General features: G+C 51.9%; 6 protein-coding genes across 6 annotated transcripts; 2 read left to right on the top strand and 4 right to left on the bottom strand.

Moving 5' to 3' along the window:
* Positions 1 to 1,843: 1,843 nt before the first annotated feature.
* Positions 1,844 to 2,919, top strand: J4E82_005753 (uncharacterized protein; the record flags this gene model as incomplete). The annotated part of the gene is made up of 6 exons (XM_051732014.1): positions 1,844 to 1,946; positions 1,996 to 2,011; positions 2,061 to 2,146; positions 2,323 to 2,461; positions 2,516 to 2,788; positions 2,841 to 2,919. 6 exons carry the CDS (start codon positions 1,844 to 1,846, stop codon positions 2,917 to 2,919), a joined length of 696 nt encoding a protein of 231 aa, XP_051588263.1.
* A 1,673-nt stretch (positions 2,920 to 4,592) lies between these two features.
* On the bottom strand, positions 4,593 to 5,117 carry J4E82_005752 (uncharacterized protein; the record flags this gene model as incomplete). The annotated part of the gene is made up of 1 exon (XM_051732013.1): positions 4,593 to 5,117. One exon carries the CDS (start codon positions 5,115 to 5,117, stop codon positions 4,593 to 4,595), a length of 525 nt encoding a protein of 174 aa, XP_051588262.1.
* A 2,744-nt stretch (positions 5,118 to 7,861) lies between these two features.
* Positions 7,862 to 8,352, top strand: J4E82_005751 (uncharacterized protein; the record flags this gene model as incomplete). The annotated part of the gene is made up of 2 exons (XM_051732012.1): positions 7,862 to 8,073; positions 8,121 to 8,352. 2 exons carry the CDS (start codon positions 7,862 to 7,864, stop codon positions 8,350 to 8,352), a joined length of 444 nt encoding a protein of 147 aa, XP_051588261.1.
* Positions 8,353 to 9,150: 798 nt separating this feature from the next.
* Positions 9,151 to 11,246, bottom strand: J4E82_005750 (uncharacterized protein; the record flags this gene model as incomplete). The annotated part of the gene is made up of 2 exons (XM_051732011.1): positions 9,151 to 9,722; positions 9,803 to 11,246. 2 exons carry the CDS (start codon positions 11,244 to 11,246, stop codon positions 9,151 to 9,153), a joined length of 2,016 nt encoding a protein of 671 aa, XP_051588260.1.
* Positions 11,247 to 12,130: 884 nt separating this feature from the next.
* On the bottom strand, positions 12,131 to 14,913 carry J4E82_005749 (uncharacterized protein; the record flags this gene model as incomplete). Its single annotated transcript, XM_051732010.1, has 3 exons — positions 12,131 to 13,447; positions 13,605 to 14,611; positions 14,658 to 14,913. 3 exons carry the CDS (start codon positions 14,911 to 14,913, stop codon positions 12,131 to 12,133), a joined length of 2,580 nt encoding a protein of 859 aa, XP_051588259.1.
* A 961-nt stretch (positions 14,914 to 15,874) lies between these two features.
* On the bottom strand, positions 15,875 to 16,691 carry CDC42 (Rho GTPase; the record flags this gene model as incomplete). Its single annotated transcript, XM_051732009.1, has 4 exons — positions 15,875 to 15,958; positions 16,010 to 16,388; positions 16,492 to 16,611; positions 16,672 to 16,691. 4 exons carry the CDS (start codon positions 16,689 to 16,691, stop codon positions 15,875 to 15,877), a joined length of 603 nt encoding a protein of 200 aa, XP_051588258.1.
* Between the last annotated feature and the right edge of the window lie 359 nt (positions 16,692 to 17,050).

Below are 17,050 nucleotides of genomic sequence, written 5' to 3'. Positions count from 1 at the left end.
CGTGGGCGCGCTGGTGGGCACGCTACGCTGTGTATCCTTATTCCCATCTGTGTCATCTGTGTGCGCCTGTGCCGTCTTGACGGGAGGCTTCTTGGAGAGGGTGCGGCCTGAGTCCCGCTGGGGAGGCGGGCTCAGCGAGTGGGGAGACACAATTACGGCGGGGAAGGGCGTGTGCGAGGCGGGCTGATGCACTTCGTCGATGCGCGCGAGCTGCAGAAAGGGATGCAGCAGCAGGTACGGCGGCACGTGGGCGTACTGTAGGTAGTGGTGGTGGTGGTGGTGCAGAGGGTGCTGCGGAGGGAGCGGTAGGGGTGAGTAGGCGGGAGAATATAGGGCGGGCGAGGGCACTTTGGTCCGGCGAGGGTCCGAATGAATGGGCTGGGGGTGTTGTATGTAGAGATATTGTGGGTTGTTGTGGCGGCGGTCGCTCATAAACTTTAGTGGGCGCTCGCTGGCTATGGCAATGGCGGTACTCGGGGAGGGGCTGCGGCCGGCGTAGGGCTAGTGCAGAGCGCCTGGGGGAGTCGGCAATGGGGAGATGCTTCCAGAGCAAGTGAAGGCAGTTGGTGGAATGCGTGAAAGCACACGGTGAAGGAGTATCGGGGAATTCGGCGTCGTGAGATGCTGGTGCGTGAACCCCTGCTGTGAGAGCCTGGTCTGCACTCGTCGCTGCTAAGTGTCTCCGGCGTCGACTGTGGTTCCGCCCGTCAGCGCTAAACAATGGCTAGAGGCAGTCGGGAATCGAGGCTCTGCGGACAGCAAAAGAAGAGGAACTCGACAGCAAGAGGTTATGTGCGGTTAGTTGCAGTGCAGCGGCATGCATGGGCTCGAGCATTTGGGCCACGCCTAGCAGGTCCTAAGGAGGGATGAACGCACAGGGCTGCCTCTAAGGCGCTTTGGGACGTGTGACTGCGACAGGGGCGCCTTCTCCATGGACAATATAACACGCAATTCAATAGATTCAGCGCTGCAGCATGGCGGGGTGCGGCCGTATTTGCTGCACCTGGCTTCCTCGAGCCCAGCGGACAAGACACGACTACCTTCCTTCTTCCACCACCATCACCACCCACCGCGCCTGTGACGTTCCCCGCGCCCAGAACACAGAGTAAGGGAAAAAGCACTGCCCACGCCACACCGTCAGCCGTCATCAGCCCTGACCATGCTGACCGTGCGGAGACGGTTGTATGCAACGGGCCACTCCGTCGTGCGCAGTACGCTATAGACATGGCAGCTTACTACGCTGCAGAGACAGGAGAGTCGACTTGCTGACTGACTAGCCGACGAACTCCTGGTAGCTGGAGAACTCATGTCCAGCTAAGCATGGGCGTCTCCTGTCTCGTGCAGTCCATGTCGTAGGGGATGACGGCCGCTCGTGAGATTGTAGGGGCGTCTGTTGCATCGCAGTCAGACCAGACCGCCCGCCATGCCTTCTTGCTCCGACTTTGTCTACCACCAGCCATGCTGCAAACGTCTATTTCCCGTCTTGTCAGATCTGTATCTGGCCGGTATATCACCGCGTGAGCAGACGCAGGGACAGCACCAACGGCGGTATCTCGTAATGGACAGGGTACCCGCGCCTCTGGTCCCAAGTATAGCCTCCTGAGTACTGATGTCAGAGGCCGGACATTCTCGCGTTTGGAATGGTTTTGTTTCGACGCGGTAAATTGGGGCTCAATATGCAGGCAATTGTCTACGGGCGGACTTGTTTCAGATGCCCGGCATTCTGCCTGGTCACATGATGACATTGGTACGGCAGGCGTATTGGACAGATGGGGAAGCGACCATGTCGTTCCTTCTAGCCGAGGCACGTTCGCATGCGGCTTGCATACGCGCATCGACTATCATGGCATCTCTCCTCCTACGCGTTGCACAGCCAAGTGTGTCCTTCACCTGCCGTAGAACTGCTCATCGAACATTCTCTTCAGCCATGGCTCAGCGACGCATTGGTAGGCGGCTCAGCAACATCTCGTGCGACAGTGGGCTGATGGACCATAGCGAACCCCGCCCTCTTGTATGCCTTCCCGCGGCGACTATTATTTCCCCTACTAATACCATCGCAGTATCTGCGATCTTCAAGAGAAGTTCCGTCCTGCTATATATGAATTCCCCAAAGTCGTTTCGACTGCACAGAAGCTGCTCAAAGCAAGTGCGTTGCTCATCCCATACCAACACCGTCTTTCAAAGTCCAAATAAGACACCCAACATGGCATCTCCAGTCTCTTGAACCCCCGGATTGTCAGCCCAGAGGTCTCAGGCTGGCTTGCCCATTTTCTGTCGCTACACATTTCGCCCCACGCGCTTATTGCTGACCAACACCGTCAGGCAAATTACTGAACATTCCCGTATTCGCAACAACCCAGAACAGAGCGCGATTGGGCGAGACATGTCCGGAGCTGAAGTTGGATCAGCCCGATGGCATCAAGACAGTCTGTCATCTTGACAAGACACTCTTTTCTATGATGTGAGCTACAACATGGATGATGTGTGTCCCAAGTCATCTGCTGACTGTTGTTAGAACACCAGAAGTCAAGCAAGCCCTCGACTCACTCAATGCCTCCGGTCCACTCTCCTGTATCATCGTCGGCATCGAAAGCCACATTTGCGTCACCCAGACCACACTCGATCTCCTCCGATCCGGACACAAAGTATATGTCATTGCTGATGGCGTAAGCTCCTGCAACAAGGAGGAGGTGCCCGTCGCTTTGGCGAGGTTGAGGCATGAAGGTGCCGTGGTCACTACGAGCGAGAGCTTCATGTATGAATTTGTTGGAGATGCAGGAACGCCTGAGTAAGCAAAGCGGGCATGCTGTTGTTCATGTTCGTGCGCTAACATCCGACAGGTTCAAGGAGATCATCAAGGTGGTCAAAGAGACGTCGCAGAGCACAAAGGAGGCAATGCAGACACTCTGCAAGATCTAGACTAGCTATATCTTGGCCTTTCACATGCGATTCCATGATCTTACAAAGCTAATGTCTTTGCACGGACTATGTCATTGAACATACGCCAGTGCTGTATCATACTCACCTCTGTTGCTCTCTTCAGTTCCTCACCGTCCTCCGTATCCCCTGCATTGTCTTCGACCCCATGGTACATTTCTCCCTGATGAAGAAGCAGAAATGTCTGCTCAACAAGAGTGATCGAGATAATCTCACTCACAAGTATAGAACTCAGCTGCACAGTTCCGGATTTTACAAGGTGATGAAGACATCGCAAATCTCTACGGCTCAAACAATTCTCTAGGTGGTTATGCTGATGTTTCTTCGCCAATTCCACAATCAATTCAGCGATTGGACTAAAGCCTACAGGCACTGATCGTGTTCTGATTGAGGTTGAGAATGCCACCCATTCATTGTTGATAGAGACGCCAAGGGTTGTTGAAAGGCACAAGACTATGCTAGTCATCCTGATCATGGCCGTGCTAGTTGTTAGTTGTAGGATGGATGAGATGTCTGGAAGTTGAGGCTTGTATTGATGCGACTGTTATAAGTGAGATACACCTTTGTTGAATTATCATCGATGGGCTTTACAAGATCAATCTCGTTTGCTTAACTATTTAACACGCAGTTCATCTTGCTTATCCTGCATCGTTTGCATTGTTTTCGAGACAACCGGAAGCTGTCGTTACATTATGTGGTACGGGTCAGGCGTACAATCATACAGTGACTAGTAGACATTGCCTTAAGCTCGCATGACCTTACTTGCCATAAATTTCCTCTATCTTTCGTCCATCTTTCGTCTGCTGGACTGCATCTTTTAATGTCGCACTATCCTATATGTGGATCATTGATCCTCTCCAAACCTAGCTACGGCTTCTACGGTCCACACATGAAGAACTATGCTAGGAAAAATTGGTCAATACTCTTGCGAAGACGTTTCGTGATGCCATACAGGTGACGCTGAAGTTGGACATAGAGCATGTTTGGACAGGTAAAGATGACAAGCGCTGATTTCATGTCTCAGACAGCTTTCACGTACCCAGGTATTTCAAGGCTCCGACCAAGGGTGGAAGGTAGAAGCTGGTACTATGCAGGACGTGTATCGCAACTCATACATCACTTGGACAGCTGATGTCCGTATAACTTCGTGGTCCTAAAAAGAAGGCTTCAATGGGTTTTCCGACCTTAAATTCCAGAACGATATCAGCGGTGTTCAGCCTCTACATCCCGGACCTTGCTCTGGGCTCGAATTCTCATGTGTCGTTCGATGCCGAAGACGACACTCTTGAATAGGGACCGCTCTTTCCTATCTCCGCAATCGAATCACGGTCTAAAATTACTTAATGATACTTGGAAGGCCTAATCTTGGTACCAGTCAAGGATGCAGAAAGATATCAACGTGTTAGATCATGAGTAAGATCTATTGAGAAGACAAAAGAAGTTGATAGGTTACTGCATGATCTGAGAAAAGGGCTAGGAACGCGGTCTAGTCTTTCAGTAAATGTGCTCGCTAATTCCAGCTCCGAAAATGCGCATATGCATATCGTGGTGGAACCAAGGAATTAAGGATGTGTTCTTTCTTGGAATGTATTATACATTTGTTCAATCAACTTTGATGAATAACAAAAGTCTCCCCGACTTAGAGAACACATCCTTTACACCCTTGAATCAGATGGATGTGCCTCGTTCTTGCGTTCGAGATACAAGGCGTCATCACCGTAGCCCAAAATCTTCTTCTTTAGTTCGTCATCGATTGTTTCTGGAGCCTTGAACCCATACCGCCCCCAGAATTCCGCTGTTCCATAGACAGAAACAAGACTAGTAGTCGGGTATTGCTCTGCGACAGTCTCCAGAATGTTTATAAGGCATTCGTGCGCTGAACCAGACCCACGGAATTCAGGAAGAATCGCCAAATCATGAATGTAATATTGGTTTGCGTCTAGAGCGATTTGTCCAAGAAGCCTGTCTAGAGCTGGTGGTTCGCGAAACAAGATAGGATGCGAGATGATATATCCGCGAAGCTCACCTGTCTCATCGAAGAGGCCCTGACAGCCTTGCGAGAACAGTCTGGCGCGCTCTGCGAAGACTTCGTTGCTTTCTGGAAGACCGGGGTGGACTCTGTCGGCCACCTGAACGAGGCTGACGATGTCGCTAGTGGATAACGGACGCCATACCGTCATATTCTCCTTGAACTGTTTCGATTCCACCCAGTTTTCGCGGATGGTATGGCATCCGACGCGCTATTTGATGTTACTAGAGACTTCAGCGTCACAACCGCGTCGATAACGCTAGGAAAGCCGTAGAGGCGTAGTCGAGGAGCTGTTGCAGTGTGACTTCAATGAACATCTAACAAAGAATCATGTAGACGTGCGAGGGTGGGTAGAGCCAAGGATACCTGTGCTGGTTACGTTCACAATCTAGCTGAGGAGGTGGTGACTGTCGAAGTTAGGTAAGCAAACGGCCGAACGCGTCAATGCACTTCAATGACGTGACATTTTCGCGTCCCTATGCTCATCACTAAACTATAGTCAGAAATCTCATAATCAATTCGACGCTATCTCGCCTTTGCGAGCGATGTGATGAGCAGGAGTCTCGCCTTGCTACAGCTTATCACCGTAGCGTCCCGCGTCAGTGACTAGACCACTACTGTAGAGCGGGCGCACGCGCACCATGTCCTCTATTCGACAAAGAAAGAGTATAGGATCTTCTTCTTCAACATACTTCGTAAAGCGAAAGATGTTAATATAAAGAGGGAACTGTTCCGATCGCTCATCCAAAGCCACGGAGAAAGCGAACGTTTACCTAGGTAGCTCTTTGTCCCCAAGTCGTATTGGCCCCTGTAGTTGTGCATACTTGAACTCTGGCCCGTCCAATCCTTTAAGCGAGGAGTGTTTGTCGATTGAAGGTCCGCTAGTGCTTGTCGTCGCGTTCTTTACTTGACAGGTGATATGGAGAGAGAAGGGTGAGCAAGGATGACGTGCTTATATAATATGGAGAGAATCTCAAGAGCTAGCATGTGCCTCTATTGACTGCCTGGACCCAGCGGTCTAGCTCACTTCTAGCTTCGATCTGAGTCCAAACTTCTAGACCCGCGAAGCTATGTGGGGTCAAGGGATGGCTGCGCTGGATATGATCGTTATATAGCGTATAACCAAGGGTTTTGTGGGGCGTCTGATCTGCAAGATAGAAGACCACGAGATTCGCGATTATGGATCTTGCGAATTGTTCCTGTGTATGGAGACGTCCCATAGGACAACTTTTTGCCCAGATCCTTGGCATCAGACTGGCATGAGTGCGAGAAGTCAAGCTCGACTCGCATCAGTTCTATAGCTACCGAAGTAGAGGTGTGCTAGTCTCTGACGAAGAAGAGTGTAATATTGAACATTCAGTAAATTGGCCTATCATTACCCAGGTAGTACCTAGGTACCATCAACCTCTTGTAAATGTGTCCGTGCTTGTTCACAGCGAACATTCTCTGCGCACCTTAATGCTACCACTAGCATAATGCGTCATTTCTAATAAGCCTTGGCTATCACTACTGCACTTATTCCAGTCCAAAAAACGTCTTGGCGAATGTAGTGTCTCGGACGAGACTACCTAACCTAAGTAGGTAGTCATTTCCCTCTTAAGACTGCTTGTTAGGTAGACACTGTTCGGCTACTACACTAAGTCGCTCAACCGAATGTACCGGAAGTCTGGAAAGAGAGCTGGGATCTTGGAATTACGTGAGCCCGCTACTGTACCTAGGTAGGTACCTTGTTCTGATGGTCAGTGCAGACCATCGGCAGACGTGCCGACACGCGTACCTGGTAACATGGCGATCATTCCTATCACTACAGCTCCACAGCAACGCAATATCGAAGCATCGTCTTGCAGAAAGTCATGTTCGTGAGTGTTGAACGAGATGCTTGGGCTGAAGCAGTCAACAAGTACAGTGTTTCACGCCCCACGCTACTCTGGTGATGCAGAGACACCGTGCGCCACTACAGAAGCGCCGATAACTAAGGTAATGAATCAACAAAAGCTTGGCTTGAGGCAAGAGCAGGAAATCGTACGACCCATGAACAAGCTTACAGATCAATACGTACCACCTATACCAGATATGATACGGGTTTGAGGAGCCGGTAAGCAGTAACTAGCCTCTAGGTACCTAGGTATTCACTACACAATGATCCGGGACTTCCCTGCCTTTGATGAGGTGAAATCGTCGTCATTAATATGATCGGCTTGGGCTGGATGCGATGGAATAAGACTTGACTGACCTAATCGGCTTGGATGGGCAGTTTGTTCTCACCGAATTACTAAGACAGAACTCTTTCTTGCTGTGTGTGTATTTCCAAAAGCGCATATCCAGAATGGAGGTGTCGTTCCAAAAGCGATACATCTCAGTGCCGCACAGTTTCAAAAAATACACCTGGTCAAGTAAGTACATTCTAAAGCAGCACATTATGGTCTGGTCTCACACAAGACAGAACCGATTATCTCAAATCCCCTCGGTTCTTGGCGTGGTTACGGTCTTGTTCACTGCTTTGAAAAATGGTTCGACTACACTTGGTCGGTCTATAGACGTAGCATGATGACGATTATGATACTAGTGGGTTTTCTACCTGCAATATGCTCCTCTTCCGCCGGTCTGTCGGAGTCGGAGTGCAGGTATGCCAAACCTCCAAGGTCGAGGGTGTGAGGGCTACGAACCACAGACGTGTCATCACAATATGGAAACCTTGGTGCTTATGCTAGGCGGACAAGAGAGATTGCGGAGCCGACTTGGTCGAGAGAGATGCAGTCAACACAGAGAAGTATATAAGCTGAGGAAATGGCCATTCATTCCTCTTCATCCGCCGTCAACCATCAAAAGATCAAAGGCTAAACGCCAGCCATCTTTTCACACTCAAGTCTGTCGCAGATACCTCTTATCCTCAAAATGCTTCTATCTCACCCAATCATTTTCTTCACCACTGCCTTCGGTGCGGTCTCTATGGCTAATCCGATCGCTAATGCTGAAGCAGCAGCACTCGCTATCCTCCACGATCTGCCCGAATGGGAGTCGTACTCAACCTCGCTTGAAGCACGAAATGCTGAACCGGCCGGGCTAGAGGCACGCCAGGGCGGTCCTATTGCCTGCATCGCCACGGTGTAAGTAACCCCTTATTGTTCAATGTGCAAGGCTGACAGAAGCGTAGTGGACTCGGTCCTCCGTCTCAGCCTTCGTTCCGTGGATGTATTGGAGTCCGCCCTGGCCTTATCACCGGTTTTTTTGTTCGGACTGCGGAGTTTCCCAACTGCGAGATTGGGGTTGAGGTTAACTACCCCAACTGCGCCCAATACCGCGTTGTCAGCATTCAGAACTGCGGTGGTGAACGCTTAGTCGATATCTCGGATGGCTCGTCTTGCCCACCACCACCTGGAAGATAGGCTACTACAAGATAAGGTACTGTTTAAGCTAAGGTCTTTTTTTTTGATCCCTAGAATATCCATGTCGAAGGAAAGGCTTCCTACTAGAGATTGTCAAAAGAGGGGTGTTTTTTTTGGCCTTGGCATTTCAGTACTTGTAGACTAGCTAGATGAGACTTTCTATAGAACCGATGACGGCACCGTTACAAGTATCAAGGCACAGCATGAATGTAAATGACACAAGCACAAATGATGGCGAAAGTATCGCTTTATTGATTTTCTATCCAAGCCAGCTCGATTCAGTGTTGTCCAAAAACAAAGAGAAGAAAGCATGCCTGCTGAAGTGCCAAAGCTATCAAGAGTCAACTATTGACCCTGTTTTTTCTAATGCCACATGATTGAAAGAAGGAAAAGGAAAGCATGAACCCGCTGAAGCAAACGCGTAGGCGCAGGCGCCACAACGGAAAGGATAGCCGATTGAACGACATTGAAAGCAAGTATAACCAGACAATAGAAGCGAACAGGTATGGGATATGGGAGGGATATCAATAGAACAACGAACGTGAGAGTAAATAGTCGTGAGTAGAAAGGAAAAGTAGGAAACCTGGGTAGTTCCGGAAAGAGCTGCGTGTGCAGGTTTACCACGAAGAGTGTGATTTGATAGTCTGTCCCCCTCATTTAGAGCTTTCGCGCTCATGGAGTACGGGAAGCTTGGGCGGACTGAACGACACACGAGAAAGTCGTTTGGTAGCGTCTCGAAGCGGAGACGACCTATCATTCGAGTTCAGCAAACCGCGCATCTCAGCTCCTCATTAACGATCACCTCAGCGGGGTCTGGGCCGCAGCTACCTCCGCGACCTCGTCTTCTGGCCTCATTCTTAGGCCACCCTCGACCTGAATGCCTTGCTGGACCCACTCCAGTTTCTCAATATCTTCCAAGCTCTTCCGACCGCGTGAGACCTTCTTCAGCAGCCCTTCGACACACTCGCGAGCTCCTCCCCACTCCTTGCCCTTCTCAGCATCCCACTCACCGTCTTCGTCACCAAACTTGACCCAAGACCAGTCGCATCTGGCGATACGGTGAGCAGCTCTGCTACGAGACGCAGCCTTGCCCGGTAGGGGATCAAAGGGTAGTCGTCCCTCCATGAGAGCATAGAGAAGGACACCAAGCGCCCAGGCATCCGTTGAACGACCGTCATATGGCTGACCTAGTAGAATCTCCGGGGCTGCATAATCTTCACTACCGCATCGTGTTGTCAAAAGGGGCGATTCGGGTGGAGCTGGAATACGTCGAGAAAGACCAAGATCCGTAAGTGTCGCTATGGCATGCGGATGGCTCTGTGGATTCTTGAGTAGAGGCACAGTAGACACAGGGATGTTGAGAAGAACGTCTGGATATCATTAGTACAGAGTAGAATCGAAGAAACGTACCACTTGAGGCGCAGCAAGATAAAGAGAATGGAAGCAGTACTTTCTAGCTTGATGTCGCGGTGCACGATAAGTTGGGTATGCAAATAACGCACGGCGCTGACCATTTCGGCGAAGATACGATGGACGATATCGACAGTCAGCTTGTCGCGATGGTCACTGGCTACATCAAACAGATCACCACCGGGACAGTACGTAAGGACAATAAGAGCTTGGGCGTCATCGTGATCGAAGGCTTGGAGATGTACGAGAGACGGATGTGATACTGATCGGAGCATCTCAACCTCTCGCTTGAGGCTTAATTCTACGCGTTCTTCATCGGCACCCCCGGCCGGGCCATGCTCGACGACTTTGATGGCGACCAATTTCCGCGGATCCAAAACGTTCTCATCGAGAGGGTCCTTGGCCTTGGTCTTCTCGCAGGTTGCCAGGTAGACTTTGCTGAAGGTGCCCTGGCCAAGCTGCCGGACAGGGCGCCAGAGCTTCTTCGTCTTCTGGGGTCCACAGCGCACCACTATGTATTGAGTCTTGTCATCATCTGTCACGTCCTCTTCCTCGGTGTCGGTAACACTGCGGTTGCTTGCGTTGCTAGCGGGTGGAGTGGGAAGCCCGGCTGGCACCTTAGCGGGGACAAGGCCCCTCTGCATGGCAAGATATGTCTCGCGGTTCATGCGTTGCTGCATGTTGGGGTCCGTTTCTACCACCGAGACTTGTCGGGGACGAGCGTTACGCATTGCATCTGGAGTGTACTCGCTGATGCTTCTGTTGCGCTCGCGGGCTGCCTCGTTCCTCTGCTGAGAGTTTGCAGCGGCCGCTTCGATGGCGGCCGCTTTCAGTCCCGAGTATCCTTTCTTCTTGAGCGAGGGCGAAGGAGAGAGGGTGCCCTTGGTGAACATGGCGAAGGAGTCGTCGCGAGAAGCGCCTGATATGCCTCGTGAGCGCGGGCGATGGTCGGCTCGCTGCCATGGCCCCGGTGAGTCGCCCATCACCAGTGGTGATGGAAGTGGGGTTATGTCTCCCAGGGCGGCCAGTGCTGGCGACGAGATGGCAGACGAGGGCGACAGCGAACCGAGACTAGCAGTAGACCAGGCAGTCCTCAGATAGCCACTGTCTTGTATCGCAATCGGCGCAGTGGCCGACTGCCGCAGCGCGTCGCTCCCGTTGGCCTCCAGATTGGCGGGGTGGAGAGAGCGTGCAGAGTTTGGGTTGGACGAGGCGATGGCGAGGTCCGTGTCAAGCTTCAACGCGGTGGACGGGGCGCGGACGTGGTATCTGGGCAGCGGCAGCGAGGGATCCGTGAATCCCCTTCCAATCGACAGGTCCGAGTTGGTCAGGGTCGACGTCGCATTTAGGTTCGCGGGGGGCTGGAGGGCAGTAGTGTTTAGCGTGGCATGCGTCTTTTCCGGCGCGTCGTTGTACGCGGCCGCCCTTTCGGCTCGAGGGTTGGAGGACGCAAGACCCGTAGAGGATGACTCTGGGTCCTCCATGGTGTTGTATCACTGCTTGGGCGGGACACGATCGTGTGGCTATCCAGTAGTCGTCGGTCTGCTGTCTGCGGGTGATGCTAAACATGGACGTGCGCCTTTCCGGTATCATTAGCGCATGCCTGGACACAAGCCACAACCAGCCTTGCGACTAAAACAAGCAAGCGTGCAATTAGGATGTGACCCGTCGCCCGACCTGATAACGTTTACAAGCAATAGTTCGCCGTCATGGCTAGCTGAGCATCACCGCCGTGTCCTTGTTGAGAAGGCCCATCCTCTTTCGACTGTCATCCGCAACCACGACCAGTCATGGGAAGGCAGTATCGACGTTTGGCCTATGAGCATGGCCCGTGGAAGCACACGCTATCGCTAGGTCTAGACGCATGCGCTTGCTTTCCCTACCTCCGGTACCGTAAAACAAGAACCGACAGTCTAGGTACTGCATCCATCAACACCGGATACGGCTCTGGGGTCCTTGGGGCACGTGCGACTATACGGCTGAATCAACATACGCAAAAGTCTCTGTGAAACATCATCCAGCAACATACAGCCGAGCCTGTGTGTAGATGTCATTTGTGACGTGTTTCTTCGCCCCATCCGCGGATGTCGGCAGAGCTACGAGAGCTGGTGCCTGGCACTAGACAGAGTATTGTAAAGCAAACGTCAAATGAAGGCATCTCGTGATATCGTACAAAACTTCCAATCCGCCCCAACTAGATACCCTCCGGGTGATTATCATACAAGATGCTTCCATGTGAAACTGCTCAAGCAGAATGTCGTGTGTTCGTAATGCTGTCTCCCTGCAAGCACAGCAGGCCATTCGAGTTCCTCGTAATCATTTCCCTTCCAAGGTGAGTCTGGAATGCATTTTCATCTATTGGCTGACTTCACTTGGCCTGTCCCTGATTACCCTGGTTGTTGAAAGTGAAGTGCTGGTCGGGAGGGGTGAGAGAATGAGGGGAATAGGCGTAAGAAGAGTAGCTGCCATCGTAGCCGTTGTTGTATTGACCTCCCATGTTGTGGTAGGGGTTTGTAGGGTAAGATGTACGATCTTCCTTGGTGTTGCGGTTAGAATAGGCAGGACGCGTAGTCCACTGGTTATTGGCCTGATAACCAAAACGAGGGTCGTTGTGATTGTCTTGAGGAGATACCATGTTATGCGGCAACACCGAATGTCCATCGCGGATAACTTCAGAATTGCCACCATAGTAGCTCTGGACGGAATGCTGAGAGCGTGGATTATGTGAAGGGAATGGGGCCTGAGAGATGCTCGCAGCGTTGCCCTGACCAGTGGGAGTGTACTGTTGAAGAGCCTTGGCCTCTGTCGCCTTTTGCTCTACCGACTTCTGCAAAGCCTGAATGATCTGCTTCATCTCCCTCATGTCCGCCTCCATGCTTGTCATCTTTTTGTCTTGTTCTGCAAAGGCCTTCGGTATGGTCTCCTTGACACAGTCGGATATGCTGTTAATACTAGCATGGATGTTCTGCTGGTTGTCTACTATACAATCGTCGATGCGTTTGGCACTGTCCTTGACGGCTACCAGTTGGGATGATATCTGCTCAAAGCGCGTACTGACCAGCGCCAACATCTCCTCCTGTCTTGCATTCGACGTGCTCTTCTGCTTCTCGTTGAATGTCTCGAGAAGATCCCAAGTGGTCTTGCCCACCACGTCGAGGTGCTCATTAGTCATGAAGAAGTGGTCATCGATGGTCTTGGGCGGAAACAGCGGAGGGAAAGCATTGCATGATCCGCCAGAAGGTATCATCAACTGCGCTGAGATTTGGGGACCAGGAACCTTGTGGAGCGGACTGGGAACGGCGCTGGGGCAGTAAGGCTGGAACTCGCCGTGGGACTCGCTCCGACCTGGACTGACAGTATTGAGCATATCGGTAAGCCTCGAGGAAGACTGATCAGGCTGAATCTGGCTAGAGTCGCCATTCTTCTGAGCTAAGTTCCCGTTCTTCTCTCCAATGCGCAGCTCTTGCATGACGCGAGTGGTAATGCTAACGTCAGACCGCCTATCACCCGTCTGGCCGTGCTGCTCGTTCTCGTCTATCTCGTGCGCAGTTGGGGAGTGCGGATCAATATCCTGGCGATCTCCTTGAAAAATCATCTTGATTGAGCCGTCGTTTGATTCTTCGCGAAGATGGAGGACTGATAGCGACCTTCCGGGAAGTGAGTAGAGAAGACGGGTGGTATCGGACTGACAAAGTTGTTAGCAAGTGTTACTAGTACAATATCGGTAAAAGCAGAGTGATGGAGGTGAATGCGAGCAAACGCGTGAGTGGAACATAACAAAGAGCTAGGTGAGCGCCACTCTGTTGTCAAAAGTGAGAGGGAAAGAGCGGGATGCGACATACATTCTTTGAAGGAGTTTCACCTTCAGCGAAGCCACGAGCAGAGATGTGAGTTGGAGAGTAAAAGCGCGGATGTAGAGGGCTGTATGCATCTATGTTGTTATTGTTGTCGTCGTCTTGCGTTGCAGTCGTACGCTCTTCACTCCTGCGGTCCGGATGAGGAAGCTGCAACACAAGATTCGCGCTTGTCAACGGAGTTAGGTACTTAACACCTATCTTACTAGGCGAACCATTACAGTCAGGGTAGGGCCATTGCATGGCTTCACCTCCTATAAGCTTAGAGTACTCCTCTGCGGTATACGGTAGGAACTTTGTAGGGCTCGTGCCACCATCTTCCGGCAGAATACCAGTTGTAGGAGACGGTGACAGGTCAAAATCTGGAAATTGCACAACTCCAATTCCATCGGTGAAGGTAGAGTAGCTCTCACGAAGATCGCGCAATGGCACAGCCCTGCGAAGTGGGCTGGCGGGCCTCTGACCTGCTGGAGGAGTGTCCTTTGCGGGTGGAGGAGGTGGATTGAGTGATTCAAGTGAGTCATTGACTTCAGGTGCTCGAGGAGCATTTTCTATGTCAGAGGACTGCTTCTTCGGACCACCCTTGCCAGACGAGCCACGACCACTCGAGCGATTACGGCGCGATGATCCATTGTGATGGCGATGGGCATAGCTATCCGGATCAGCTATCTTTGGGGGCAGCGAATTTGCCGTGTCTGAGCGCGAAGCCCTCGTTGGCGTTGTCTCTTTGAGGCGCGCTGGCTTGATGGGCCGAACTGGGATGACGCGAGCCTGTCGTGCTGCTGTTCCAAGAATCTGCGCAGCTTTATTTGGCATCGCTGGTGGCGGTGCAGCACTGGAAGATTTGGAGAAAGTGTTGCGGAGGTTCTGGAATAGCTTTTTCTTGGGACTCTTGGGTGGCTCGTCACGGTCTGGCTGCTGCTCCCCATTTGCAATTCGGCACTGTTGTCGCAGGTCTTGCGTCCTGATATAGACGTCATCCTCGTCTACAGAATCTGCAATATTCAGTACCAGAAAATGAACATGATGATGTGTACTTACCAGCTGTCGGTGTAGGCGGAATTTGGCCTGTCAACTTGAACAAACTCTTCTCAGCGCGAGATTCCATCTTTCCCCTAGCTGTTTCTTCGTCGAGAGCTTCAAGCCGGGCCTGCGCAGCCGCAGCGTCGTACTGGCTGCGCCCGGACTGCCTCGAGCGTGCCGCAGAACCAACATTGCTACCTGCCCAGGATCCATGTTCCGACTTGCGGGGAGACGAGACACGTGCCTGATCAATCAAGTTGGTGAACGTGGCCATGGCGTTGCGGCTCCGGCTTGAACCCGAAGCTGGATGATGCGACTCTACAGGCGAAAGTAGTGGGGTGGTACCGGTCGAGCGCTGGCTTTTGGTTGAATTGGACGCGTTCCTGGTATGTTGCTGCCTCTGCTGGTTGCTAGGCGCGGCGTCTGGAGGAGGCCGAGGAGGCGGCAACGAGCTTGGGATGGCAATTGGCGGCGGGCGCTTCCTATCGTCGACGTTTCGGTGTGACATACTTTCGATACGTCGTCCAAGTGTGTGATGTGCTCCAAATCGTCAGAAGTTGAGCGGGTGAAAGGGCTTAGAGGTGACCAACCGGGTTGGTAGTAGCTCAACAGTGTGAAATGCTCGAATCGCCTATCTCGACACAGGAGTGTTAGCATTCGAAAACTGCAACTTGCAAGAGTCACGCAAAGTGAGCCTCAGATCCAGAAAACAGAGGAGGTCTCGGCGTTGGGAAGCTGTTGGGGAAGAGAGTCGTCTACGTCCATAAATCTCATTGTGCAGCAAGGGACGGTCGTGATAGCCATAGGCAACGACAACAGTAATGACAACAAACGCGCTTCTTGTTCACCACATCTTGGAAGAGGGGTAATCCATGTGGGGAAGCAGATTTGCAAGCAGCGTACAGAAAATAGAGCAAGACACAGTATCCGCTGTAGTTAGTGTCGATACCGAACGCACAATGCCCCGTTCTAGCTTCCGCACCGTTCGCTATCTCTCGTCAACAACCACGACGTGTCTGCCTGCTGTGTGCTGAACGTTATGTTGCAATTGGCCGAGGCCGAGAGAAAAGACGTATAGTAGAAATGAACAAGTTGATAGTTGATGAAAGAGAACGCTACCCACAATGGCGCCGGAGTTCGAGAGGTATCCAAAAGATTCACGCCTAATCAAAGAATATCTGCAAACCAATGCTCCCAGCATGCGATCGTACGAACGCAACAGCTGGTCAAGCATCTCAGAGGACAATACATTTTTTGCCCTTCTTCCTCTCGCCGCCCTCTTTCTTCGCTGCTGGTGGTTCAAGTGCTGCCACGATAGCCTGTGAAGATGTTAGCATCTACGTGAGTCCATGTCGAACAAATCTGCGTACCTCATCAAATACATCCTTGAGCTTATATTGAGTCAACGCCGAACACTCGACGTACTTGACCGCGCCCAGCTCTCGCGCCATCTTTTCACCATCCTCCTTCTTCACGGGTGCCATCCTCTGTTTTGAGAGCTTGTCTTTTACTGCAGCGTCCTCCCTAAGATCTACTTGTGTGCCGACAATAAGGCAGGGCACGCCCGGGCAGTGGTGATGTACTTCGGGAAACCATTTCTCGCGGACGTTCTCAAAGGAAGCGGGCGAAGTTACGGAGAAGCAGACGAGAAAGACGTCGGTTTGGGGGTATGACAGAGGTCGCAGGCGGTCGTAATCTTCCTGTCCGGCAGTATCGAAAAGACCGAGGGTGTATGGCTCATCACCGATCCTTGGAAGCAGTCAGCAGCTGCTCCACCAATCACTATTCCGACCTTGTATCCACCGAGGATACGCCACTACTCCAAATCTAGGGAGAGCAAAGGGAAGCTCACATGACGGTCACGGCGTAGTTGTCGAAGACAGTAGGAACGTATTCCGAGGGAAACTTGTTGGTGGTATAACTGATAAGAAGACATGTCTTTCCGACCGCACCGTCGCCGACGACGACGCACCTGTAGGGCAGTAAGTATTAGTGTACAGAGAATTGCGGTCGCAACAGGCGTATCGCATACTTGATTGTCGCAACGACCATGGTGAAGGTAGACTGGGACTTGTTTCGCAGATATGGATGTTTGTTTGGAGAGACAGATCCGAGGCCAGAATTCAAGTAGATGGAGCGAAGATGAGGCGGAGATGGAGTTACGCAGACCCAGGGTCGTTGGTAGTGCGGAGATGGGAGCTATGGGCTCAAACGAGGGGTTCCAATGAGCGGGGACAGTCTGGCAGACGGATCAGTCTCGGGATTTTTGGCTCTGGCAAAATTGATAGACTCGGGCAGGCATACCTATGAGTCCTCGTGCAGAAGGCGGCGGCGTGTGCTACGTGGTTTGGAGCGTGAAACACCACCCGTTAGACTTGAGTCCAGGTTCTAAGCGGCCGGTGGGCGAACAA

The sequence above is a fragment of the Alternaria postmessia genome (assembly GCF_024291825.1).
Source record: "Alternaria postmessia strain BMP 2775 chromosome Unknown scaffold_31, whole genome shotgun sequence".
NCBI lineage: Eukaryota > Fungi > Ascomycota > Dothideomycetes > Pleosporales > Pleosporaceae > Alternaria > Alternaria postmessia.
Note: the sequence above shows the minus strand (reverse complement) of the source record. Positions and strands in the feature narration are given on the sequence as shown.